General features: G+C 45.9%; 1 protein-coding gene across 1 annotated transcript in view; it reads left to right on the top strand.

Annotated features, from left to right (window-relative positions):
* NT5E (5'-nucleotidase ecto) overlaps positions 1-26,094 on the top strand; it is a 61,946-nt gene extending 35,852 nt beyond the window's left edge. The window contains exons 4-9 of the mRNA XM_066358928.1: positions 14,255-14,452; positions 15,449-15,603; positions 17,824-17,929; positions 18,817-18,966; positions 20,692-20,892; positions 24,353-26,094. Coding sequence (XP_066215025.1) covers positions 14,255-14,452; positions 15,449-15,603; positions 17,824-17,929; positions 18,817-18,966; positions 20,692-20,892; positions 24,353-24,516 — 974 coding nt within the window. The 3' untranslated portion in view covers positions 24,517-26,094. The remainder of the gene's footprint in view (positions 1-14,254; positions 14,453-15,448; positions 15,604-17,823; positions 17,930-18,816; positions 18,967-20,691; positions 20,893-24,352) is intronic.
* Positions 26,095-27,410: the final 1,316 nt, after the last annotated feature.

Here is a 27,410-nt window from a genome sequence, read left to right as displayed (position 1 = left end):
GGGCGATGCTCTGCCCATCTGGGGTCGCTCTGCCACAATCAGAGCCATTTTAGTGCCTGAGGCAGAGGCCACAGAGCCATCCTCAGCGCCCGGGCAAACTTTGCTCCAATGGAGCCTTGGCTTCGGGAGGGGAAGAGAGAGACAGAGAAGAAGGAGAGGAGGATGGGTGGAGAAGCAGATGGGCACTTCTCCTATGTGCCCTGGCCGGGAATCGAACCCGGGACTCCCGCACGCCAGGCCAACGCTCTTCCACTGAGCCAACCGGCCAGGCCCTGTTGTTCCACTTATTTATGCATTCATGGGTTGATTCCTGTATGTGTCCTGACTGGGAATCAAACCTGCAACCTTGGTGTATCAAGAAGATGCTCTAGCCAACTGAGCTACCAACCCAGGTTGTCCAATAAATTTAGTTGTAAAAAAAATAAAATAATAAAAATTTTTTAATTCAGCTTTAAATGAGGCATGACACAAACAGTACATGAACAGCTCCCCTCCCAGTGTTGAGCGTCTTTCTGGGTTCTTTGATCACAACCACAGCGCACAGGCAGATGTGTCGCCTGTCATATCCAAATGAAGAGTAGAGGGCAGATGTGTCACCTGTCATATCCAAATGAAGAGTAGAGGGCTTCCCCACACCGGGCTTCCAAAGTGTGAAAGCTGCAAGGACAAGGGCTAGTGTGCACATTTCTTCTGAAGGAATGAATCCATGTTGCCTTCGGAGAAAGAAGTAGTAAAGTGAGTGCTGGTTAGAAGCAGCAGTGAGTACTCCAGGGGGTTCTATTTTGTGTCCGCCCTTGAAGGCAGACAGACTCCTCAGATGCTATCTCTCTGTTTGCCTCCCACTATTTTAACTTATCTTTGAATTATACAAGCCAGTCTGGCTAGCTGTGGCCTTGAGTGGGTGTAGACATCAGCTTCTATATCTACAGATTAGTTGGGTTAGATGTGGTGAGTCTACAATCCTTCCATTTTATAACATCCTGTTCCCTAGAAACAGAGGCAGATTTAATGGCGTGTGCACCGGGCACACCCCCTGGGTCCCGACTTCTGAAGGGCCCCGCAAAACCCCAACTTCATACTTTTTTCTAATGTCAGGGGCTCAATATTTTCTTCTGTGCCTGAGGCCTCAACCAACCTTAATCCACCGCTGCTTAGAACATCATCCATTCTAGGAAAGAGCCTGATTGCTTACTTTCCAAAATGTGGGGAAATATAACATTTTCTAGTAGAACTCCTTACAGCTTCCTGAGGTTACTACAGTGAATTTAACTTTACCTCTCATTTCTTTTAGGCTCTTACCTCCTGGCTATACCACCTTGTGTCCTTCCCTGTCACTGTCATCTAATGGCTTACAAGCCACTCCCCAACAACATCATTGAGAATTTAGCACCCAACTTCTCTTCTTCCTCTCCACCCCAGCTCCTGCCTTCATCTTGGCTGAGTGTCCACATGGATGGCTGATCCAATATCCAAGGTTGAAAGCCCCTTGATCCTCGTGACTGTCACCTCCGCTCCTTTTGAGTACCTTCCCTTCTAGGGTCAGAAGCTGAGACTTGGTCATACTGTCATCCAGAATTGCTCGGTCTCTGAACACCCACTCCCCACCTCCCTCGTCACAGCCTCCTAGCCTCCAAGCATTCTCACCCCTTTCTCCTTTGAGAGCCGGCTGCTTTCAGCCTTGCTGAAACCTGTCTCATGAACTCCTCTTTTCCTCCCTTTAGCAGGCTTCACTTCTCTTTCCTCATTAGCCTGGAAGTGTCCAGTACGGATTATTGACCGTGTCTGTATCTGACACATGGAAGGAGGTGCCCAGGATTGTTGAATAACTGTCAACAGATGCAGCTCCTTTAAAAGCAAGATTTCTTTGTTTGACCAGCCTTTTGCCTAAGTACCTAATTTTCATTGCTTCTGCATTTCAGCTCCCATTGGTTGAATATGAAATTCAAACCTTTCATTTAAGTAGAGAACATAAATGATTTTAATAACTGCAGAGTTCTGTTCTCAAAACAAGTATATATAAGTAACACAGACCAGAAACACCTAAGGCTGGTTCTTCGCTCTGCAGCCAATGGCCAGGTTCTCAGTGCAGAGGGACGAACCCTTGCCTGCTTCAGCGGAACAAGGGAGAGACGGAGAAAGACTGTTTGCAATCATCGTTTATTGCTCCATTAACTTTTACTCTTGTGGTTTAGATAATTGTGCCTTTTAGCACAATAAAATAGTCTTATTATTTACCACATCCATTAAACACTGTCCAATAAAGAACTATTCCTTTAGCATCAGGGAGGATTGCAGATGGGCTGTGGTGTATTAAGTTGCAGGGAGAATCAGCCAAAGGGCAGAGTGGCTCATAGCTTCAAAGATGATGTCCTTGGTGGCACAGAAACTTGCTTATTTCAGTGGTCTGTCATTCACTCAGGACCTTGCAGTCAACTTCTAGCCATACTCCAGGCTCAGCAACAGCTTCCTTAATGGAGCAAAGCCTTTTGGTTAGTGATTTTTTTGCAGCCATATGACACTGATGAGTTTTAAATATGTCTTTTTTTTTAAAGTAGTTTTTTTTTTAATTGATTTTAGAGGGTCAGACAGAGGAAGGGAAAGAGAGAGACAGAGGGAGAGAGAAGCATACATTTATTGTTCCACTTAGTTGTGCATTCTTTGGTTGTTTCCCTGACTAGGAATCAAAACCACAACCTTGTCATCTTGGGATGATGCTCTAACCAACTGAGCTAACCGGTTAGGGCTTTAGCTATGTCTTATGAAACTGTTCTCCAAAGTAAAGTGGGACTAGCCAAACCCAAAGCTAATAAGAACAATAAAACAAGGCCAGGGTTATTCAGCAGGGTCAAGTTATAAAGAGAGCTGATGGCCAACTGTTATGAAATCATAAGCCCATTCCTACCGCAAGGTACAAATCTCTTCTCAAGACTGCTGTTTGTGTTGCTTTAGTTCCTGCCTGCTCGTTTTCTGAGATGGCCCTCAGTTCTCCTACCCTCCTGCCCGTCAGAGGTTGTGGAAAGGGCTTTGGACTCCGACCAGCTTCATTTCCTCCTGGGCTTGGTCACTGCTGTCTGTCTGTCCTGGGACAAGTGACTGAGCCGCTCTGGGCTTCAGTTTTTTTAGTTTTAAAAATGGTTACAGGCCTGACCTGTGGTGGCGCAGTGGATAAAGCGTCGACCTGGAATGCTGAGGTCGCCGGTTCAAAACCCTGGGCTTGCCTGGTCAAGGCACATATGGGAGTTGATGCTTCCTGCTCCTCTCCCTGTTCTCTCTCTATCTCTCCCTCTCTCTCTCTCTCTCTCCCCCCTCTCTCTCTAATAAAAATGAATAAATAAAATCTAAAAAAGTAAATAAATTTTAAAAAAATGGTTACAGTGATAAAACTACTTCAGAGAGTGTTGTAGGAGTTACATGAGGTAATATTTGAACAGAACTAGGCCCCGGAGCACAGTAGGTCCAAGACAAATATGTCAATTTTTTTGATATTCTGCAACATGGGGAAATACATGTACTATTAAATGAAAAAGAGGAGCATACAGAAAAAAATTTTTATAACTGTAACCATATGAGAGTCACAGGTTTTCAAGCTAACTTATGGGATTACTCCTCCCTTTAATAAATGAAAATGCTCTTTATTACATACAACTTGGGAGACTCTGGGAATTTATCACCCCCTTCTCCCAAATCTGATTATACCCTGGGGATCCCCTATTAGTTCTGGTCCCCTTGATTCTAACTTTTACTTCTGTTGAATTATCACTCACCTCTGGTCTTGACTCTTTCAAACCATTTTTGTCTATCCACACAGCATGAACCCAGATATGGACAGCTGACCTTTCATTTTGCTCTCCCAAAACATCATCCACACAAAGCAGTTTCCCTGCACGTTTGCGGTCACCACAGGGGAGTGAACCCCACACAGCACAGCCGGAAACCCTGCCTCTGCCAGAGCCACCACAGGGCGGGTCGCAAGGGCTGACTTTCTTCTTCCCTTCCCTGTTCTTTTCTTGACTCCTGTCCCCACCCCTTTCACCTAAGGCTTCCCAAAACTCAGAATTTCTCCCACTATTTTTATACAGATAAGTGCTCCCTGCCTGCACCTTCACAACCCCTCCTACAACCTGGTCTAAGTCGGGGCGCCTGCCTTCCCCACCTCAGGCAAGAGGACAGGAACAGGGACCCCAGGACCCCTGTCCTCTCCCAGGTGTTTTACTAAACAGAAAGTAGTTTTTCCCTAACATAGGTTCTACCACCTATTTTTCCCTCATATCTATCTATCTATCTATCAATTATCATCTATCTATCTGTATAAATTCACACTCAAAAATTTAATTTGCCTTAGGTTGGTGGGACTACAAATAAGTTTTTTAATCTTGTTATGCTTTTACTTTTTTTTTTTTTTTTTTTTTTTTGGATTTTTCTGAAGCTGGAAATGGGGAGGCAGTCAGACAGACTCCTGCATGCGCCTGACCGGGATCCACCCGGCACGCCCACCAGGGGGCGATGCTCTGCCCATCCGGGCATCACTCTGTCACCTGAGGCAGAGGCCAAGGAGCCACCCTTAGCAGAAGAGAGAGATAGAGAGGAAGGAGAGGGGGAGGGGTGGAGAAGCAGATGGGCGCCTCTCTTGTGTGCCCTGGCTGGGAATTGAACCTGGGACTTCCTCACGCCAGGCGGACGCTCTAGACTCTATAAATTTAACCATTGATCCTAAACTTCATTGCAAGAAAATTTTCCACAGAAAGTTTACTGAACTAGTAGGCTTTTATTTCAGCGGCTCGTGAATGGGGGCAGCTTCCCATCTCAGCAGATATAAAAGGAGCTCTGAGAGCATTTTACAGACCAGAGTGAACAGGCACAAGGAAGACACCCTGGGCCTTTGCTGACTGGTTAAAACAGGCTGCTTTCTCTCTGCACAGCAAAGGGAATCGTGGTAGCTTGTGCTGAGCAGGCCAGCGCCAATTGGTTGGCCCAGGCCTTCCTTTTCTAGGAGAGCTGAGCCTAGAAATGTAGATTAGGTTCTGGTTTGCGGATGTGGGGCTTAGCACAAGCGAGTGCATCTTGGGGCTAATTTTGGTTACTTTAAAAACTTGGACTATTATAAATATCTTTTGTTAAATTAAAAAAAAAAGAAAAGAAAAGAAAAAGGAAAGGACAGGCCTGACCTGTGGTGGCGCAGTGGATAAAGCGTCGACCTGGAATGCTGAATTTGCTGGTTCAAAACCCTGGGCTTGCCTGGTCAAGGCACATATGGGAATTGATGCTTCCTGCTCCTCCCTCCTTCTCCTCCCTCTCTTTTTTTCTCTCTCTCTCTCCTTACTCTCTAAAAATGAATAAATAACTTAAAAGGTTTTTTTTAAAAAAGACGTATGCTCAATTTGAGAATCAGATCTAAAGATACAATGACCAAACGTATCTCGTTCCATTTAAAAGATAAAGATGCAGAAATGCAGTGTTTTATCCCAAAGCAACCCATCTGTGTCTCACTCAATTCTCTTGTCCTCTGTTTATAAAATTCTCCCAGGCCTAGAAACTCCGATGGTTGTGGATTCATGCTCATCTATATGGTAATTTATAAATACACTGTCAGGATTTGGAAGCAGAGCTTAGGTTTTGCAAGCCAGATGATCTCTCGGTCCTCTTGATAAGCTTATTTCAGTCATGCACTGCATGCTCCCTTGCTCACCAGCGTGACTGGAAGGGATGATTTGTGGGAATCTGCTGTGAAGATCCTTCGCTGAGCACAACCCACAGCATTTTCCACTGGATCACTGGACGTGTCCTCCCTGGGAATGCCTTCTCCAGCTAAATGCTGATTTTCCCTAAAACATGTATCAGGTGTATGTGATTTTATGGCCATGTGTACCCCCTTATTAATCTGAAGAAATTAGGTATTACTTCTGAAAAGAGCAGTTGGTGAACGGAACCACAAGGGTGTGTTCCGATGAAAATCAGTCTCCCACTCTCCATCCCCTTCCTTTGGACTCTGCATTTGAACAGGCCCGAGTGATAGCTCCAGAGGACTGTTACCAGGACCCCAGTGTTCTGAACTTGAGTCTGCCTGCCTGCATGCGCTGGCCCAAAGGAATACACGAGAAGGAGTTTGCAGTATGGAAAGGAAAAAACAGTTTAATATTGAGTTGGCTCTCTATAGAGAGTTCATGCTTTAAAGATAGGACTCCCCAATAGCATGTGGGTTACAGATTAAATAGGGCAAAATCACAAGACACTGTGAGGTTTGGGGTTCAAGGTCATGCTGGGAACTGATTGGTTGGAGGTGAGGGAAAGGTAATAGATTATTTCTTCAGATCTCGAGGACAGTTCTTTTTTTTTTTTTTTTTTTTTTTTTTTGTATTTTTCTGAAGCCAGAAACGGAGAGAGACAGTCAGACAGACTCCCACATGCGCCCGACCTGGATCCACCCGGCACACCCACCAGGGGGCGATGCTCTGCCCCTCCAGGGCGTCGCTCCGCTGCAACCAGAGCCACTCCAGAGCCTGGGGCAAAGGCCAAGGAGCCATCCCCAGTGCCCAGCCATCTTTGCTCCAATGGAGCCTCGGCTGCGGGAGGGGAAGAGAGAGACAGAGAGGAAGAAGAGGGGGAGGGGTGGAGAAGCAGATGGGCGCTTCTCCTGTGTGCCCTGGCCGGGAATCGAACCCGGGACTTCTGCACACCAGGCCGACGCTCTACCACTGAGCCAACAGGCCAGGGCCGAGGACAGTTCTGAGGTCCTATCTGGCAACCCCTTGCCCAGTCTCATGGGACAGTAGCTAGAGGGTCTTTTCATATTAGGGCTCAGGAACTGAAACATAACTCAGGGCAGATGCTATCTTTAGCTTGCCAGAGGTCTGGACCTTGTGACCTTAGTGGGTCCAGATACTGTTCTCTGCTGCCTTGGGAACTGCTGGTTATCTGGGGGAAAGGTTAGGTCTCTGAGGGGTATGAGAAGGGGGGGAGGGAATACAATTTCTAGAGCTGGAATTTAAAATTAAGTATTATCAAAGTCATAAGGGCCCTTAGTTTCAGAATGGCTATGTTATGATATTTTTTAAAAAGTATTGGTTTTGGGGGTGGGGGAGGCATCGATTTGTTGTTCCAGTTATGCATTATTCATTGGTTGGTCCTTGTATCTGCCCTGACCAGGGCCCAAACCCGCAACCTTGGCATATTGGGATGACACTCTAACCAACTGAGCTACCCAACCAGGATGATTTGTTTTTTTTCATTTGTTTCATAAAACTCTGTTCTATAATGTAAATAGTATATGGGAAGTCTGGTATCTGGGAGGACACTAAGCCCTGGGGATGGTCAGATCCTACAGGAGAGCCGGGCTTTGCTCCTTGCCTGTTCTGTTTCCATCAAGCAGCCTCTCTCGGTCGCATGACAATGAAGCAAAGACCTGCCCCCACGGGCAGTGGACATCCAGAACACTGGGCACTCGTGGTGCTCTGTACGAGTGAGTGAGTGATGTGTGGTAGCCAGTTCCCTGCAGGGCTCCCTGATTTGCCCAAACCAGTCAGGCTTGAGTATAGCGTGGGTTGAATTTTAAGCCAGTTTCATCTAGATCAGGGGTAGTCAACCTTTTTATACCTATCGCCCACTTCTGTATCTCTGTTAGTAGTAAAATTTTCTAACCACCCACCGGTTCCACAGTAATGGTGATTTATAAAGTAGGGAAGTAACTTTACTTTATAAAATTTATAAAGCAGAGTTACAGCAAGTTAAAGCATATAATAATAATTACTTACCACGTACTTTATGTCAGATTTTCGCTAAGTTTGGCAGAATAAATCTTTATCAAACAACTTACTATAATTAAATCTATCTTTTTATTTATACTTTGGTTGCTCTGCTACCACCCACCATGAAAGCTGGAACGCCCACTAGTGGGCAGTAGGAACCAGGTTGACTACCACTGATCTAGATCAACAATTTTCAACTGGTGTGCCGCAGAATTTCAGTGATTAGTTTATGCGTGCCATGAGAAGAAAAAGGTTGACAAGCGCTGATCTAGACCATCCTCCCTGGACCCTCCTTGAATATGCATAATTAATCTCTTTTAAAACTCCCAGTTGTCACTGAATGTCCAAGAGCAAGAATCAGAGCAGTAAACTGAAGCATGTGCAAAATAAAGGGACACAGTCTGAATATAGAAAATATCACGTGGCCCCTTCAGTTCCCTGAAGGAGTCAAGACAGTGGGCACATCATGGTCGGGAACAGAGATGGCCAGAAGACCATGACTCGGCCCTCTGGTTGCCAACCACCTCTTAACTCCACTGTGAAGATGGGAGGGAGCCCGGAACATCTAGAGCTGCTGCTATACCAACAGCAGGGGACATGGCAGCAGGCCTTCCTGGCTGGCACAGAGCCCATGTGGACCAGCAGTCTCCACGCTGCCCTGCAAAGCGCCGTGGCAGGGTCCCGCTCACGCTTCACCACCTGAGCAGCCTGCTTATGGATCACATTGTCACAAAACTTCCTGTGTGCACAACATGTGCAGAGATTTAAAAAAAACAGACAAACAGAACACCTTAAACCGCTTTTGGTTTAAGCCACTAATCAAACATCTCATTTTACAAAGTTCGAAAATACATGCATTTAGGCTCCAAGAGCTCGATGTCTCTCCCAGGGTCATGAAAACAGACTGAAACAGAGCTAGCACCAAAACCCGACTCCCAGATCCTGTTCCATTCTGGGAGCCCCACCGAGCTCATTAGTAAAGGAAGTTGAATTGAGGGGCGTTGTGGTGGACACGCAGGCATTGCTCCTCTCTACAAGTGGATTCCACCACAGAGAAAGCGTAAAGATTTTGTCTGATTTATAGAAAAGTGTTGTTTAAATTACTTAAGCTGAGTCATTCAACATTTATCAACCACCTCACAGGTGCTAGGCAGACTCCAGAGACACAGCAGCCCTTATGTTCGTGGAACTTATTGTCTTCAAAGAGATACCGACCGTTAAATAAAATTTCCCAGGGCTGAGACCAATGAAAGAGGTTGACAACTCCATCATTATATCAAAAGTTTATTAAGGGAACTTGCATACGAGGGAGACACGTCTTAGGCGGTGGCAAGATGGTGTGTATATCCTCAGTGCCACGTGGCGGGTGCTGAGGGGTTTTATAGACGGGGCGGGATGGAAAAGGGCGCTGGTTGTGACCTGCCCCAGATTAGGGAAGATGACTTACATACTTGCCTGGCAGAGGATAACAGACTCTGCTAGGAACCAGCGTGTCTGGAGCAGTGGAGAGGGGTCCATCAGATAGGCTCTGGGATTTCCAGGAAGCAATTTTTTCTGGCCTGAATCTAGCGGGTGGGTCCGGCAGTGGTCACATCATGGAATAGTCTCTCCTATTCCAATATGTATGCAAATAAATCAATAGAGTGTGTACATTATATTTTAGGGCAGGAAAAACGTTTTCTTCAAGGTTCTTTCAACTGATCTAATAATTAAATCTACATGAGACATTAACAAGAGAAAATAACCAAATGTAATTAACATACACACATGTGAATCTCACATACCTGAAAGGTTCAGAGACAGAAAGGAAACATGGGTACATATGACATTCTGAGCTGAGGATGAGGTAAGGCACCTTGGGGACGAAGGTCAGTCTCAGGGCGATAAGAAGGGCAGATGCTCAGTCATTACAAGTTTGCCCTGCCCTGTTATAGGTTAAGAAAGGTGATCTCTGATAATCTCTTATTTCGGGCAAGGTCCTAATTCAAATGCTTCTAGGTAGTTAGGGGAGGGGCAGCAGTTTCTCCTGAACCCAAATAACCCCCGTTGCCTTTAGCTCGAATCTGCATGCCCCAGAGGCACATTTGGGGGGACTTGTTCTGAACCCCTACAATCTAAAATTGCAGAGCACCCCCTGAAGGGACAAGTACAAGGTGCCATGAGAGCATACACATAGGCGGGCCTGGCCAAGCCTGGGGATCATCAGAGAGTGGTCTTCTGTGGAAATGACATTCGGGCTAAGATCAGAAAGATGTGCAAGAGATAACTGTATACATAATCATCTGTGATCTTTATTGAGCATTTACCTAAGTCAGGCTTCACTTGTTACATTAACTTCTTTAATCCTCCCAACAACCCTGTAAGGCAAGTATTGCTCTTTGATTCATTTTACAGATGAATAAACAAGCAAAATGATGTAATTCACATGTAGGCCTCTAGCACCAGGTCTCGCTCCGTACTGGAAGGCCGTGGGGGTGGGGGTGGGAATGACAGGCGCTGAGATGGCTGGAAGCACGGGGCGGATGGTCTGGATGAAGCTCGCAAAGTCAAGAGCCACATCATGTAGGTGAAATAGTTTGTGATATTTATGCCAAAAACTGTAGTGTTTTGCCTAAGACCAGTAAGCAATATTTTCATCCAGGGAGCACGTGATCATATTTATGTTTTGGAAAGATCACTGCAGCTGCTGTAGGGAGCCTGGGTTAGAGAGAGGGGAAAAAGAGATACACTGAAACCAGGTACGAGTCGTCGCAGTGACCCGGGCATAAGATAATGGTGACCACAACTGCGGCTTGCCAGAAAGATGTACAGACATGGACAGATAAAAGCAGTGTCTGGTGGAAGTGAGCACTTTCAAATAATTAAAAAGAAAGAGTCAAGTCTCTTAGAAGCAATGATGTGAAATATGCTAATTACCAATTTTTTTTAAGTTGAATTTATTGGGGTACAGGTTCAGGTGTGCAACTTAATAAAACCTCATCTGTGCACCAAATTATTTCTATCCAGCCTTTTATAGAAAGTTTGGAAGTTCTTAAACCGGTTCCCATGTATGTTAAAACCATAACATGGACTGCATTAAAATACTCTATAACTCATTCAGCCAATTAAAAACCATGTCACAGGTGTGCTCCTTGGCACCTCTGTCACCACATGATCCACCCTCTCAGCCCCTTCTCATCTTGGAACGATCCCATTCCTTAGGGGCTGCGGTGGCCAGGCTCCTAGGGCAGGGCGGGGCAGGGCTCTCCCTGGTAGGTTCCCTCAGACACCCACCATGTGCTAGGAAATGCCCCATTTACCAACCTTAAATGTCAGCCCGCAGCTTCACATTTTCTTCAAGTTTGGTTCCCAGATTACTTTTTTTACTAGAGGGCTGGAATAGAGTTCTGGTGAATAACATCTCTCCTGCCAAGATGCTGAGTTGGGTTTTTAAAGACAGATGTGTGGCCCCATGTAGAGAGAGAATATTTGGGGCGTGAGCATTTGGGGCAGAAAATAGAATGGTGTGGAAAATGTGAAGCCCTGCACTGTTTTCTCTGCCCATGGTCTTCTGGGGTTGCCAAGTTCAGGGGGAGCAGAGAGGGCTCAGTTGTGGAGGAGGCAGAGACTAGCTACAGGGGGAGTGTCCTTCTGGTACCTAAATAAGTCCATTTAAGACACAGATGGCATCTCTTGTTTTAAAAAAAAGGGACATCACACACTTTCAGTACTGGAGAATGTTCCCTGTAGGATGGGATCTGGGGTCCATGGCTCTTTTATATAGAGTGTATGTTGATCTGATGAGGCATTTGACCGATCATCAGATTTCTAACTTTTACACTCTGTTCAAGTTCAGATATGGCTTTAGATGGCTGAAAAATGCAAGCTAAAAAGAGTCAGGCTTGTCCTTCTCTTGGGTTTGCAGGAAACTGCCAGACTTCCCTTTCTGAAACTAATTTAATGCTGTTTCCTCCTGGACGTGTGTTCTGCACCACCTTGTGGGTATATTTGGAACTTCACCTCCCCAAGCTGCTCAGGGCTAGGAGAATCATCCACTGGTAACCCTTGCCAGCAGAGAAGGTAGAAGGGGGCTACCACACACCCTGGCCCTCTGAAGTAAAAAGCAGGTTCCAGGCTTGCCCAAAGGAGGACCAGCACAGAACAGAATGAGGATGATGAGAATGTTAATCTGCCCTGCTACTGTGCAATGCTGCAGATCACCTACGATTGTCAGCCCCTAAAGCTGTACAATGCAGATGGAGATGGGACAGGGGCTGCACTGCATCTCACGTCAGCTGCTCTGTAAGAGTCAAGTTCCAAGACCTTTTTCTTTTTTATTCTCCAAAGGGAGCAAGAAAATGGGAAACTAAGGTTGGCAACAGCTCCTTCCTGCTTGTGAAGTGCTGGCAGTCGCAGCTGCAGGGGCTGCTCTCGGCACAGGAGCAGAGCGAGGGTGGGTTTCCCAGAACCCTCCTGTAGCTGGTCTTTGGTGTAAAGACAAGCCCAGAAACAGCGTAGGGCAGTGGTCCCCAACCTTTTTTGGGCCATGGACCGGTTTAATGTCAGAAAATATTTTCACGACCAGCCTTTAGGGTGGGATGGATAAATGTATCACGTGACCGAGATAAGTGTCAAGAGTGAGTCTTAGCCTGACCAGGTGGTGGTGCAGTGGATAGAGCATTGGACTGGGATGCAGAGGACCCAGGTTCGAGACCCCGAGGTCGCCAGCTTGAGCGCGGGCTCATCTGGTTTGAGCAAAAGCCTACCAGCTTGAACCCAAGGTTGCTGGGTCCAACAAGGGGTTACTCGGTCTACTGAAGGCCCATGGTCAAGGCACATATGAGAAAGCAATCAATGAACAACTAAGGTGTTGCAATGCGCAATGAAAAACTAATGATTGATGCTTCTCATCTCTCTCCGTTCCTGTCTGTCTGTCCCTGTCTATCCCTCTCTCTGAATCACTCTCTGTCTCTGTAAAAAATAAATAAATAAAATTTTTAAAAAAGTTAAAAAAAAAAAGAGTGAGTCTTAGACGGATGTAACAGAGGGAATCTGGTCATTTTTAAAAAATAAAACATCGTTCAGACTTAAATATAAATAAAACAGAAATAATGTAAGTTATTTATTCTTTCTCTGCGGACCGGTACCAAATGGCCCACGGACCAGTACCGGTCCGCGGCCCGGGGGTTAGGGACCACTGGCGTAGGGCACTGCGGTGCGGTCTTGGGCTTGCATCTGACCTGACCAGTGGCCTTCGGCGACCAGCTCTTGCCGGCTTTGGCAGGTCGTAGGTTGTGTTGGTCAGTGGAGGGAACAGAGCTCCAGTACCTCACAGCCCTGCTTTTCAGTGTGCCCCCTTCACACACCACCCATGTGACCTTGGGGACCCTGCCTGTGACCACCAGGCTTCTGGTCTATAAATTGGGGCTGAGAAGATCTGCCTCCTGAGATTCGTGCAGGACTAAATGAGATACAGCCCCGGGCCTGGCTTTGGCTGACTCTCAAAACTGGTCTGTGTGAGTAAGCAGCACGAGCGGCAGTTCCCTGGGCCCTCGAAACACCTGAGAGGCAGGACTGCTCCTGGCTGTGGTGAGGGTGGTGCTAGAAACAGTAGCGGGTCTAAGTATCCATCCTATCAGAACCAGCCAGTCTAGGCCATTGTCTCCGAGGAGGTAAGCCCTCAGCTGTAGCGTGCCTGAAGGAGGGGTGCCAACGGATGCAAGGCCAGGGCTCCCTATCCTCTTCAGGCATGTGGCCGGAGGCAGTGGTGGGGTGGGCCTCTCAGCCTCTGGGCGTGAGTGGCTTCGATGCTCTACTCAAGGTCCACTTTGAGACAGGAGTCAGCACAACCACTGGTGTGAGGTCTGGTTGGGGCGGGAGTGTTGTGTGGCTGCTGGTCAACCAACAGGGTGAAAGTGGCACTTCCAGAAGTCACTAAGGGGACCCACGATTTAGCCACAAAACCTGAAGACGGCCCTTTGTCATTTCTGTTCATGTTTCATCAGAGATTCTAAGCTCTGGGAGGAGGGGGGTTGTTTAACGTTTCTAAAGGTTTCCATCGCCTCATAAGAGAGCTATACATTTATTATCTACCGTGTGCCAGGCACAGCTTGGGAGTTTAGACAGTCTCTCAGCAGCCCTATGAAGTAGGAATTGGTTCACCTGTTTTACAGGTGAGGAACCTTAAGTGCAGTGAAGTGGCTGTTCCACCTGGCTGGTGAGAATGGGGCCAGGGCGGGATAGAGCCAGGAGAATGTCTGCAGCATTGCACCTTTGCGTCCCCCGCAGCAGTGCCCTGGACTCAGGAAGAGCTCAGCAAACGCCTGCTGAGGAGAGAACGGAAGGATTCCTCTGCTAGAGGGCATTCAGAAACACGGGCAGGTGTCCAAGCAGGGCTCTGGGAGACCAGCTGTGCAGAGCAGCGGTCGGCAAGTCAGCGATTCAGAATTCACTGTCTCTGGCCAGTGGCCCGCTGGCCAACAGCCGGTCATGTACATGGGCTGACTTGATCAGCTTTGGCCCTTTTATTTTAGGCAAACCACCTTCCAAAGAGGTGCCGGCTGGGAATTACCCATTCATAGTCACCTCGGATGATGGACGGAAGGTTCCTGTGGTCCAGGCCTATGCTTTTGGCAAATACTTAGGCTATTTGAAGGTTGAGTTTGATGCAAAAGGAAATGTCATCACTTCATATGGAAATCCCATTCTTCTCAACAGCAGCATTCCTGAAGGTATGTGAAGTTCAGGGCAGTGTTCCCTTGAACCAAAAATTAGATGGCTGAATTGTTTTCTCCTTTTTTTGGGGGGGGGGTTAATATTTCAGGACAATACTATAATACTTTTGAAGAATCAGGCTTCTCCCTGAGTTTATCGTTTTCATGGGTAAAGATTTAAAACACACCCAAATGCCACAGCTTATCCTTTGCGCTTCAGATCCTTTTAACATCAGACTCCGTCCCTGCCTTGTGCCTTTTCAAGCTTGGCGCTGGCATGGGAAAGCCACTCTCAGCTCATGTCCAGAGAAGCAAGCGATTGAAGCAAAGGGGTCCGCACTGGGCAGAGCAGGGCTCCAGCCGGTCCCACCCCCCGCAGTGTGCCCAGCTTCCTGGGCTTCTGTTTCTTTATTTATCAAATGAGGGAGTATCTTTCTTCCTTTTTTGTCTGGACTCAGAGTAAAAATATCTTTTATGTCATCCATTTTCATAAAGTACACATAAACACACTCCTACACTCCTCGCCTGCACGATCAGATCAGGGAGGGATGGGCAGTGAGGGGCCACAGGGCTCTGAAGGGTGATGGTCACGACTCGGACCTCTCAGCAGCCAGAGGGAGGGAACCAGACCACACAGACAGCAGAGCCTCAGCAGGCCCTTAGTACTTGCCTGTGGGCTTCTCATCGCCCACTGCACCACCAGTGCTTTCCCAGGTGAGCCAACAGGAACTCATACAGATGTGATGAACTGATGTTCAGATACTCAGAATGCATTCAAAGTAACATCCATTCCAGGTCTTAGTGCCAGGAAACAGAATAGAGGCTCCAAAGGAAATTTCATAGTCAAAATCAAAATATACATAAATATGGTAAAGAAATGTTTTCTCACACAGGTAGGCCAAATGATGTTTGATTCCGTCTTCAAAATTTAGGTCAATGTGAAATCGGCTTTAACTGAAGACTGATTTTTGTTGTTGTTGTTGTTATTGATGTATCTATTTTGCTTTCTTCTAGATCCAAACATAAAAGCAGACATTAACAAATGGCGGGTAAAATTAGATAATTATTCTTCCCAGGAATTGGGGAAAACAATTGTCTATCTAGATGGCTCCACTCAATCATGCCGCTTTAAAGAATGCAACATGGGCAACCTGATTTGTGATGCTATGGTGAGTGGCCCCAGCCATGCGGGGCCTGGGGTGGGGGGTGGGGGATAGGGGAGGGGAGCAAGGAAGACAACCTGAAAGTTATAGAACTGAGCATTCAAAAAAAAAAAAATGTGTGCCCAGCCAGAAGCTTGGCATGGATTCACATCAAGCACCTTGGGAAGGTGCACGAACTAGACCAACTGACTATCACTTCATCCATTTACAAGAACCGAAGCTTTTATTTTTAGGTGCTCCTTTTTGGATGTCTGAATTTTTTTTTTTTTTTTTTTGTATTTTTCTGAAGCTGGAAACGGGGAGAGACAGACAGACTCCCGCATGCGCCCGACCGGGATCCACCCAGCATGCCCACCAGGGGCAACGCTCTGCCCACCAGGGGGCGATGCTCTGCCCCTCCGGGGCATCGCTCTGCCGCGACCAGAGCCACTCTAGTGCCTGGGGCAGAGGCCAAGGAGCCATCCCCAGCGCCCGGGCCATCTTTGCTCCAATGGAGCCTTGGCTGCGGGAGGGGAAGAGAGAGACAGAGAGGAAGGGGGGGGGTGGAGAAGCAAATGGACGCTTCTCCTGTGTGCCCTGGCCGGGAACCAAACCCGCGTCCCCCGCACGCCAGGCCGACGCTCTACCGCTGAGCCAACCGGCCAAGGCCAGATGTCTGATTTTTAATGTTTGCTTTTCTTTCGTAAGATGACCTGAATACACAAACTCTACTACTCTGAAGATGTAATAGACACAGGAGGTAAACACATCTGCGTGGGCCTAACTCGGTCCAGCTGTGTCTCCCTGGTCTGTCCCCTTGGCTCCAGAGAATGAGGCCTCATGGGACTGGAACCTCCTTCACATGCAGAGGACAATACATACTTATAACGATAATAACAAGTCCTGTGGCTGAGCCAAATCACCCATGAAAAGCAGCCCTCTGTCCACCTGTCGGTGGTCAGACTGGTGTGGCAGCCCTCGGGGGCTGTGCCAAGCCAAGGTCTCCCAGGTCAGACTCCAAGTCCATACCCAGGGGCCCGTTTCTTGGTCTGTGCTCTGCATGGTGCCTGGGACACAGACACACTCAATGTCTGCCAAGTAAATGACAGCATTCACCCCTCCCAAGGTCAGAGCATGCTGTCTGCAGAAGTAATTCAAGAGACGCTGGTCTGTGTTGGATGTTTAGTGAAAGGTCCCAAAGGAAACACCAACAGGCTACAAGCAGTGCTTACCTCTCCATTAAGAGACTGGGGCAGCCTGACCAGGTGGTGGCACAGTGGATAGAGTGTCGGACTGGGATGCGGAAGACCCAGGTTCTAGACCCCGAGGCCACCAGCTTGAGCGCGGGCTCATCTGGTTTGAGCAAAGCTCACCAGCTTGAACCCAAGGTCGCTGGCTTGAGCAAGGGGTCACTTGGTCTGCTGCAGCCCCACAGTCAAGGCACATATGAGAAAGCAGTCAATGAACAACTAAGGTGTTGCAAGAAAAAACTGATGATTGATGCTTCTCATCTCTCTCCGTTCCTGTCTGTCTGTCCCTATCTATCCCTCTCTCTGAGTCTATCTCTGTCCCTGTAAAAAAAAAGAAAAAAAAAAAAAGAAAAAGAGACTGGGACAAGTGTAAGAAAACTTTCAGTTTTGCAGTGTTTTACTTTTAAAGAGAATGTATTCATTTTATTTCTCATAACTGAACGTATATTTTTTAAAAAAAAAGAAAACCCCAACCACCAGCTCTCCCCAGTGTCAGGAGGCTGTCTCTGTGCCTTCAAAACTGCTGGTTTGTGAATTGGCTAGAGCCCTGGACAAGGAGGCCTGGACAAGGAGGCCTGGACAAGGAGGCCAGGGGTCTCGCTGGCCTGCGGCCTGAAGTTGAAAGGCTTTCAGGTCCTGCCTTCGGGGCAGGTATGGGGCCTGTCTGCCCTGCAGGAGCAGCGCCGCTGCCCAGTCCGCAGGGAGGCCCATTCTGACCCAAGAGCTGGTTTCGCCAAGGCCCACTTAGCACAGGGCTCTTAGGAGTGGGGGCTCGGAGCTACTTGCTTTTCAAAGCCGGACCTGGGACCGGTCCGGTATCTTATTGCGGCTTCTCAGAGCATACAGCTAGTTCTAACTCGACTTGAGAAAGCTCTGAGAACACAGGAGCAGGGGAGAAGCGGCTTGCTTTTGCCTCATAGGGCCAACCACATTCCTAGAATTGACCCTAAGAAAGATGACCCCGAATAACTAATGTAAACTCATGCTACTGTTGCAGATCAACAACAACCTTAGACACTTGGATGAGATGTCCTGGAACCACGTGTCCATGTGCATTTTAAATGGTGGCGGCATTCGGTCTCCCATTGACGAGCGGAACAACGGTATGCTCCCAGACTCGGGGGCGTCTGCTGGGTGTTCTCCCTCTGACCATGCCTACGGGCAGCCTCAGCGGATCTCTGCTGCCAGCCAGGCCCCAGAGTGTCAGCCCCTTCAGGTTGAGTTAACTGCTACTCAAGTCACAGTGCTTAGCCCAAAGGGTACACACACACACACACACACACACACACACACACACACACGTGTTCTTGTATGTGTTTGTACACAGTGGCAGCGGGCAAGGGTTAGTGAACCCAAGGTTGATCTAAACTCTGACTCACAAAGTTAAATAAGAATTGTTGCTGGATGACGCAGGGTATTGACAGCCTCCAGCCTCCTACCTGGAAAGAGAAAAGTGAAATTGTCTTCTGTGCTGGAAAACGTGCCACTGGATCGCATCCTTTTGGTTCGTGTGCAGAACCAGGTTTTACTATTTGCTGGAATAAATCAGCTAAACAGATGCTCAAGATGTTCTTGCTGTCATCCATGATCTACTGTCAAAGCCAGTCAGACTTGGTTAAGGCCTAAGCTCATCTCGTTTCAATCAGGGGCAGGCAACAGGGAAACTTTGCCTGTCTGGAGGACTTCGGCAATGCTTACCAGCCACTGAAAATCCGGCCTCTGCCAGGAGAGCCAGGGCAGGCACAGGTGACTTTGGAACCATAGCCGTTTACAAGCTCCTGCCATCTTGCCCAGCGGTGGAGGGCACGGCCACAGGCCTCTTGAATCTATTCCCTCCCTAAGTGTCAGGAACCACTTAGACACAGTTGATGCTGATCAAATAGATGTCCAGGGCCTTGCGTCCCCCTCACCTCCTCCTCCAGTCCTAAAAAGAACTGGTCTTGGGGTAAGCTTATTCTCAGGATATTTCCTTCCTGCCTCATCACCTCAGGCACGATTACTTGGGAGAGCCTGGCTGCAGTGCTACCCTTTGGAGGCACCTTTGACCTGGTCCAGTTAAAAGGCTCCACCCTGAAGAAGGCCTTTGAGCACAGTGTGCACCGCTACGGCCAGTCCACCGGAGAGTTCCTGCAGGTGGGCGGTAAGTCACCTCCTAGATGTGGTGGGAGTTCCTGCTGGTTGGCTTAGCTCCCTCTTCACCACGACCTCTGTGGCCAAGCTTGCTCAGGTTTGCCTCAAGCCAACACCAGTGCATAGTCTCTTAATGGCCATGGACTCCCAGGCCGCTGAGATTAGGTCAGCGTCAAAGCCCCACAGCCCTGATACTGAGCAATATTTGCCGAGTCAGATTTGGACATCAGGTGGGCCCTCGGTAGGGGCTGGCCCTCCCAATTCTGAGCAGCACAGTTGGCTTGAAGTCATTTCTATTAAAAATCTTAGTTGTTTAAAAATTCAGTACTCTTTATAAAAAATAAAATCTCTCCCGTGTTCTAGTCATAATCACCGGGAAACACACGGAGGTTCAAAGGCTGCTATGTCCAATGTTATTAACATGGATGATTTCTGGGAGAGGCAGCCTACTACATAGAGACACTTGATTAGAGCAAAGGGGTTCAAATGGGGTAATGCAAGGCTCCAACCCCAGCCTCACCCCCACAGTGGTTCCCATTGCCCTGTGATCTGGAGCAAGTCTTCAACCTCTCTGAAGGCAGAGCGAACGCGCCCTGCTCATCTCATGGATACCAGGGAAAACTGAATGAAAATACATGCTTGCCAGATTGTCACGGTCTACTGAAAGCCTTTTGTCAACAATTCCATAGTCCAGTGAATTAACCTTTGCATTAATATTCTTGTTTGACTCTTGTACTGCCAGCGGCCGAGGCCAGGCAGGGCCGCTGTGGATTCAGGCAGATGGCAGAGAAACTGCAGAGCTGGAAAGCTTTCGGCCATTACTGTTTTCATAAAATTCTCACAATGGGGGACGAGCACCCAGGCAGGGGAAAACCTCTTCTCAGGCAAAGAAACAGCAAAAACACTGGGACCTCATGGTGGCGGGCAGGAAGTCCACTATCTGCCATCCACAATCTCCCCTGAGCACAGGCACCCATAGCCTTTACATGGGCTATGCACTGTGCCTCTGCCACATGCTCACGCACTAATCAAGCAAAGTGCTTGCAGCTGGTACACCAGCAAGCAAGCCTAACACATCCGTTTTCCCAACAATTCTGAAACCATATTCTGGCTTTATTTTTTTTACTGTAGGTGGTGGGCCCCTACTCAACTGGTGTGCTTGCTTCATTGAGTTCTCCCTTTGAAGAACACTATCGGGATTGAGGGGCTACCAGAGCTGGTGGGGCCCAGGCCTGTTTCCAGTGGGCTAACCCCAACATTCTGCATTATTCCAGGAGTGGAGGAAACAGTGGAGCTTTGATGCTCCAACACCGGGTGGGATAGTTGTATGTTTTGTGGAAGTCGCCCAAGTCCAAATTATTACTATTTTGTAGTCTTCAAAATTAATGTTCGGCATCTATTTCTTATTTTCCAGTAACTTGCTGAACCAAGTTACTGGACCATTGTTCAGGCTTTTACAAAGATGTGGTTTCTCCCTGCAGGGTCACTTCTTGCCCATCCTGGGCCAGAGCCAATCTTCCAGTGGTTCTGAAACCTCCCAGAAGAACTCAACCTAACCAAGAGAGAGTAGCCACAATGTCACCTCAATTCTCTTGATGAAATTTCACTCAACCTCAAACTAAATGAAAATCAAGCCCAGTGCCCCAATTCCAAGTTTTAGCCAAAATCTCTTTTTTAGAAAACAGAAACGTCCCTTGGGATCTAGGAAAAACATACAGATTCCTTTCTTTTCTAGGAATTCATGTGGTGTATGATCTTTCCCGAAAACCTGGGGACAGAGTGGTCACACTAGACGTTCTTTGCACCCGGTGCCGGGTGCCCAGCTATGAGCCTCTCAGAAAGGATGAGGTATACAAGGTGATCCTCCCAAACTTCCTTGCCAGTGGTGGAGATGGATACCAGATGATAAAAACAGAAGCATTACAACATGACTCAGGTAGGCACGAGTGCCTGTTCCTCTCCATATTCCGAAGGTACTCAAGATCAACAGCGCTGTTCCGAAGAGGGGACTACTCCTGAGGCCAGGATGGCAAAGCCAGAAACCAGACCCTGCCTCGGTGTGGCCAGCTCCCTCTGTTTGTGGGAATACGGCAGCACATCATTGGGGAATAAGTGCTTTTTCCCTTCCCAGCACACACACCCATCAATCCAAGGCCTGGGGAAATACATTTTTAAATCAAAAATGTTTTTAAATTCTTTAATGGACATATAAACAGCGTCGACTGGAAATGCTGAAGTCGCTAGTTCAAAACCCTGGGCTTGCCTGGTCAAGGAACATATGGGAGTTGATGCTTCCTGCTCCTCCTTGCCCCTTCTCTCTCTCACTCTCTCTCCTCTCTAAAAAATTTTCAAAAAAAAATTTAAAAATGAGTTTTGCACTTATTGAAAAAAAAATACGCTAAAACTTTAGGTTGGACCTAGAAAAATGGTTCCAATGTTCTTAAAGAATCTTTTAGTGTGAATGGGTTAAGGAGTACATAGGATATGACCCCGCCCTTTCAGCACAGTATGTTAGTGAAACAAGTTTTGGGAACCACACTTGACCCAGTCAATATTTTTGTCAGTATCGAGTATCATTAGACCCCAGCCTTTTCAAAATCCATTTGAGGCCCTGGCTGGTTATCTCAGTGGATAGAGCATTGGCCTGGCATATGGACATCTGGGCTCAATTCCTGGTCAGGGCACACAGAAGAAGCAACTATCTGCTTCTCTCCCCCTCCCACTCCCCCTTCTCTCCCTCTTCCCATCCCACAGCCAGTGGCTTGATTGGTTCGAGTACCAGCCCCTGACACTGAGGATAGCTCGTTGGTCCAAGCATCAGCCTCAGGCACTAAAAATAGTTCAGCTGATTTGAGCATTGGCCCTAGACAGGGGTTGCCTGGTGGATCCTAGTTGGTATGCATGCAGGAGTCTGTCTCACTATCTCCCCTCCTCTAGCCTAAAAAAATAAAAAAGGAAAAAGAAAGGAAAAAAATCCATTTGAGAAGCACACATGAGTATAAAGTCCACTGGGAGAATATACTACCCCTTCCTCTCCTCAGGGGTAGAAACCAGTGTGCTTACAAGACACACACACAGCTTCTCTGAATCTTCAGGAAGGAGTTCTGCTAGCTTCCTCCTCAGCCTTACCACGGAAGACCTGCCATTCTAGCTGCTTGTGCCAAGGAGGGTAGAGAGAAGAGTCCGTGCAAAAGAGGCAGCCGTTCCTGGGGAAAAAGGCACTGGCTACTTCTGTCCATTCCATGATAAAAGATGGAAAGGCAAGCTTTAAAAGGTGTTCTCTTGCCTGACCTGTGGTGGCGCAGTGGGTAAAGCGTCGACCTGGAAATGCTGAGGTCGCCGGTTCGAAACCCTGGGAGTTGATGCTTCCAGCTCCTCCCCCCACTTCTCTCTCTGTCTCTCCTCTCTCTCTCTCTCTGTCTCTCCTTCTCCTCTCTAAAAAAATGAATAAATAAAATAAAAAAAAAGGTGTTCTCTTTAGCCCCACAGTCATCAGCCCGCATAAGACAAAGAGGCTGATGACTATGGAGCAACCAAGCCCAGCCTGATGGGTGTTGGAGAGGAGCCCATACAGGAGGCTGAGGAAGCCTTGGCCCCAAAATTTCTCAACCCTGGCTGGATTAGAATCATTAGGGCGGCATTTTAAATTAGCTACCAATACCTTGGCCCCAACTTTTAAGAGATTCTAATTTAATTAATTGAGTTGGGAGAAAAGTCTCTTCTAGTAATTCTAATGTATACCCAGGGGTGAGAACCAGAGAGGAGTCCTTTTTTTTAAGTATTAGAGTGATATATTTTAATTGAGATTTAATTGAAACATAACATTAGTTCCAGATGTACAACATAATGATTTTATCTTTGTATACATTGTAAAATTTGTATATACTGTGGTGACAATAAGTCTTCTACTTAACATCCATCATCATACATTGTTACAAAAAAAATATTTTTCTTGTGATGAGGACTTTTAAGATCTACTCTCATAGCAACTTTCAGTTATGCAATACCGTAATTATAGTCACCATACTGTACTTTACATTCCCAAGACATTTTATAACTGGAAGTTTGTACGTTTTGATCTCCTTTATCTATTTCTCCCTCCCCTCACTCCCAGCCACTGCTAACCACCAGTCTGTTCTTGGTATCTGTTAGGTTGTTTTTGTTGCTGTTGAATTCCACATATAAGTGAAATCATATGGTATTTTTTTTTTTTTTACTTATTGCACTTAACATAGTGACCTCAGGATCCATTTGTGTTGTACCAACACAATGGCAAGATTTCATTCTTTTATGGCTAATAGTGAGTACACATATGGTGGGGCAAAAGTAAGTTTACAGTTGTGAGTATGCTTTGAAACACAACTTATTCTTTTATTATTATTTATTATTGTATTATTTTCCATACAAACAACTATAAACCTACTTTTGCTCCACTCTGTATCTACATGTCACAATTCCTTTATCCATTCGCCCACTGATGGATACTTAGGTTGCTTCCTTTCCTTGGCTACTGACAATAATACTGCAGTGAACATGGGGAGGTGCGTATTTCTCAAATTAATGTTTTTGTTTCTTTGGATACTCGGAAGTGGAATTGCTAGAAACCCTCCATAAGGTTTTCTGCAGGGGCTGTGTCAGCAGAGCAAGTGAACCCTTGCTCAAGCCAGCAACTTTTGGGCTCAAGTCACTGACCATGGGGTCATGTCCATGACCCCACGAGAGCATCTTTTCTTATGCCTGTTGGCCATCGGTATGTCTTCTTTGGAAAAATGTCTATTCAAACCCTCTGTCCAATTTTAATCAGATTTTTTTTTACTGAGTTGTATGAGTTCTTTATATATTTTTAATATTAACCCCTTATCAGATATATAATTTAGAGTGGTATTCTTAAAATAAAATTTTGTTGGATTCCTATGGGTTTGCTATAGTTACAGGCAATTAGAATTTATCAGCTGTCTTCTTTTGGAAATGAAGTCTCCATTGTCTCTCCAGCACTTATGTAAAATTTGACAAGGAAAACCGCTCCTGCAGCCAAGCAAAAGGAAGCCACTTATGTCTTAACTAATTTCTTTTGTCCCAGTTTCCTAAGCCCCTTGTTCTGGAATAGTTTAAAGGCAATGATGTCAACAATATCTTTCTTGAGTCTGAGATGACTCTGTTCCCCAGTTATCCAATACTGAATAATGTACACATTCACACTGGAACATGAAAAAACAACCAAATTCTTTGCACTTATGAACACCACTCTTCTTGTTTTCTGTGACACTTTATCTCTGCTGATCAAAAGTATATCTTCCCAATTATAATTACCAAAACTTAAAGAAATGCATTGGTTTTCCTCTCTTACTGTTCATTGATTCCTTTTCTGAAATTAATATAACGTATTTTTTTTCTAGGTGACCAGGATATCAATGTGGTTTCTCAATACATCTCAAAAATGAAAGTAATTTATCCAGCAGTTGAAGGTCGGATCATGTTTTCTGCAGGACGTCATTACCGTGGAAACTTTTCTCTAATACTTCTCTCAATTTTGGCAACTATCATTATTTTATACCAATAGCCAAACACTCTCCTTATCATTAATGTGTGAAACTGCATTTTTCCTGAGATGAGATTCAAGCATGCCTTTTAGGAACTGTTTTGGTAATGGCGCAGACCATCCTCACAGGCTCCTAGAAGCTGAGCTTAGACGGTCTTAAATGAAGACACTGACATCATCACTCAGGATTGACAATTTAGTGAACACACAGGAAAATAATTTAAAATGAGCCCGAGGGGAAAGCCAACCATCTTTAGTTTACATATGCAAATTGTTAACTGTTCAGAATACTTAATGGTCTCCCCTCTTCATAATTATCAATAGCCCCAAGCTCATGGATGACAAGTCTCCGCTTTATTTGTGGTCTCTATTTTCTTTTCCTTTTTAGCTCCTGTAAGTACAGCAAGTTTAATGGACTAGGCACAGGGTATTCTCTTTTGTGCCACCTATGAGCCTTTGATGAATGAGTCAAAGAACAAATGATAGTGTTTCTTGCAGGAGATAATGGGACAGGCCAAATCAAGGGGCTGGGAGAAAGAGAAGGACAAGGTACCCAAGAGAGATTTACTTTATAGAAAGAGCTAAAGGACATTTAGATATATTAAATAGATATTTGCTAAAGAGTAGCAGCATAGTGCCTGACACATGGTATTAACTGTTAATAATTTTGAGATTCTATCAGTTTTTTTGACAATTTATCATTTGTCTTTTTCATGTAAGAATTGTTTTTTGTGTGTCTGAGTTTTATTTTCTTTGCTAACCCATCCCCCTTTTCCACCCGCCTCCAGTCCCCTTCCCCTCTGACAGCTGTCAGTCTTTTTTCTGATCTGGGAGTCTGATTCTATTTTAATTTATTTCTCCCTTAACTGTGTCATAAAAAGAGAACCTTCTAAGACAAGGTGTAATTCTTTTGTTTCATTTTCCCCCTCAGCAAGTAAAGCAAGAATATATTGGCTGTACAAGAGGAAAGTCAGAGATAAGGAAGGCCTTGGAGGCAGGTTCAGGGAGTTAGCCCAGGAGGAGCTGACACCACCTAATTGCTCCCTGGTTGCAAGTCTCTTGTGAGGACCCTTAGAGCTTAGGAGAAAGAGAGAGACAAGGAAAACCACACCTGGGAGCAAGAAAGGAGAAAGGCTCAGGAGTGTTCCTGGAAGGGAGAGCAAACAACAAGGTGTAATTCTAACCTGCACCTGTTCCTGCCCAGAAAGTGCCAGGCCTGTACTTACTCTGGTTGCACCAAACACACACACACACACACACACACACACACACACACACACACACACACACACCCCTCCCCCAGTTATGGAAAACATACAGGGGAGACAAAGTATACAACAGAAGTTTGAAGTCCGTTCTACCTCCAAATCTGAACAATCACTGTTAAGTCATTCTCACGTCTAGATATGAGAACTCCTAGCTGGAAGTGAGCCCCTCATGGTGGGTGCTCAGGAAATACCCAGACTGATGAGATGATTTATGCCCAAAGAACAGATACTTGCTTAAGGTGGTAGTGAGGGCATGTGAACCTGCTCAACATTGCATAAGTGATCCAATGAGAAATGGAAACCTTCACCTTAAAAAATAGTGAGCACTCTCCCAAGCCCCCCAAAAAGAGTATCTACAATAACCCCAAAATAAAACAAAACAAAACAGGAACTTGTGTGGGTGGACCCTAGGGGAATACGGAAGGAGTTTCTAGGGTACTAGAGTACTCTATGCCCATGTTTGGTCACTGGTTCACTCAGGCTTGTTCAGTGTGTGAAATCCATTGAGCTGTACTTTTACAATATACTGTATACACATTTCCAAATATATTTATGAATAATAAAATGTTAAATAGCAAAAAGCAGCTAGTTTTGGAGAAGAAATATGTTTCTTAATGTTTACAAATAAATACTCTTGATACAAAATGTACTTTTTAATTTCCTAACCTCTGTATAAATGTTGCAATGAAAATATCCTCCGTTCTATATATATACACATTAGCTATAAACTAATGTCAATAAGATTGTAAAAAAATTAGAGGTGCATTTGCGGTATTATTTTATGTTTGGCCTAGTAAAACAGGATCAATCCTACTGGAGTACAAACTTTAAAAGAACATTTTTTAGTTTTCTATATATGTGTGCATGTATTGTGCAGTGGTTTAAGAAATGTCCCCCAAACAATTTGCAATTGTAAATACCAAACAATAAGACTGAATAATGGTTCTTTGTCTTTGGGAGCTATTTCTTCTCCTAAGTGAACACCTATAACCCAAGACAATATGACTGAATGAAAACTCTTGACAGTTTATCACTAGTATCATTTCCCTTGATCACAGACCGCTTGCTGTTTGATAACCCTCCCTCTTATTCCCCTTCTCACCCTCAAAAAATAGAAAAATGCATGTAGTTTTTAGGTAAAAGAGTAATAAAGAATATTTTAAGTAAGACTACAAAAATTATCTGGCTTTCATATACAAAACCTAATCTGGAAACAGTTTTGAGGCCTGTCATGCTAGTTAGCCTAATTAGTGGTGGTGCAGTGGATAGACTGTCAACCCAGGATACTGAGGGTCCCGGTTCAAAACCCAAAGTCGCCAGCTTGAGTATGGCTTGAAACCCAAGATCGCTGGCTTGAGCAAAGGGTCACTGGCTTGGCTTGAGCCCGCCAGTCAAGGCACATTTGAGAAGTAATCAATGAACAACTAAAGTAACACAGGTATGAGTTGTTATTTATCTCTGTCCCTTTCTCCCTCTCACTAAAAACCAACCAACCAAACAAACAAACAAAAAACCCACCACAGGCACACTCCAATTCAACCCTTTGCACTTGCTATTTCACTACCTGGAAACTGGTTTCCAAATATCTGCACGGCCTGACTCCTCCCCTCCTTCAGGTCTCTTCTTCAGCGTCCCGTCCTACATTAT

The sequence above is a fragment of the Saccopteryx leptura genome, chromosome 1, assembly GCF_036850995.1.
Source record: "Saccopteryx leptura isolate mSacLep1 chromosome 1, mSacLep1_pri_phased_curated, whole genome shotgun sequence".
Classification (NCBI taxonomy): Eukaryota; Metazoa; Chordata; class Mammalia; order Chiroptera; family Emballonuridae; genus Saccopteryx; species Saccopteryx leptura.
This window is presented reverse-complemented; position numbering and strand designations above follow the sequence as displayed.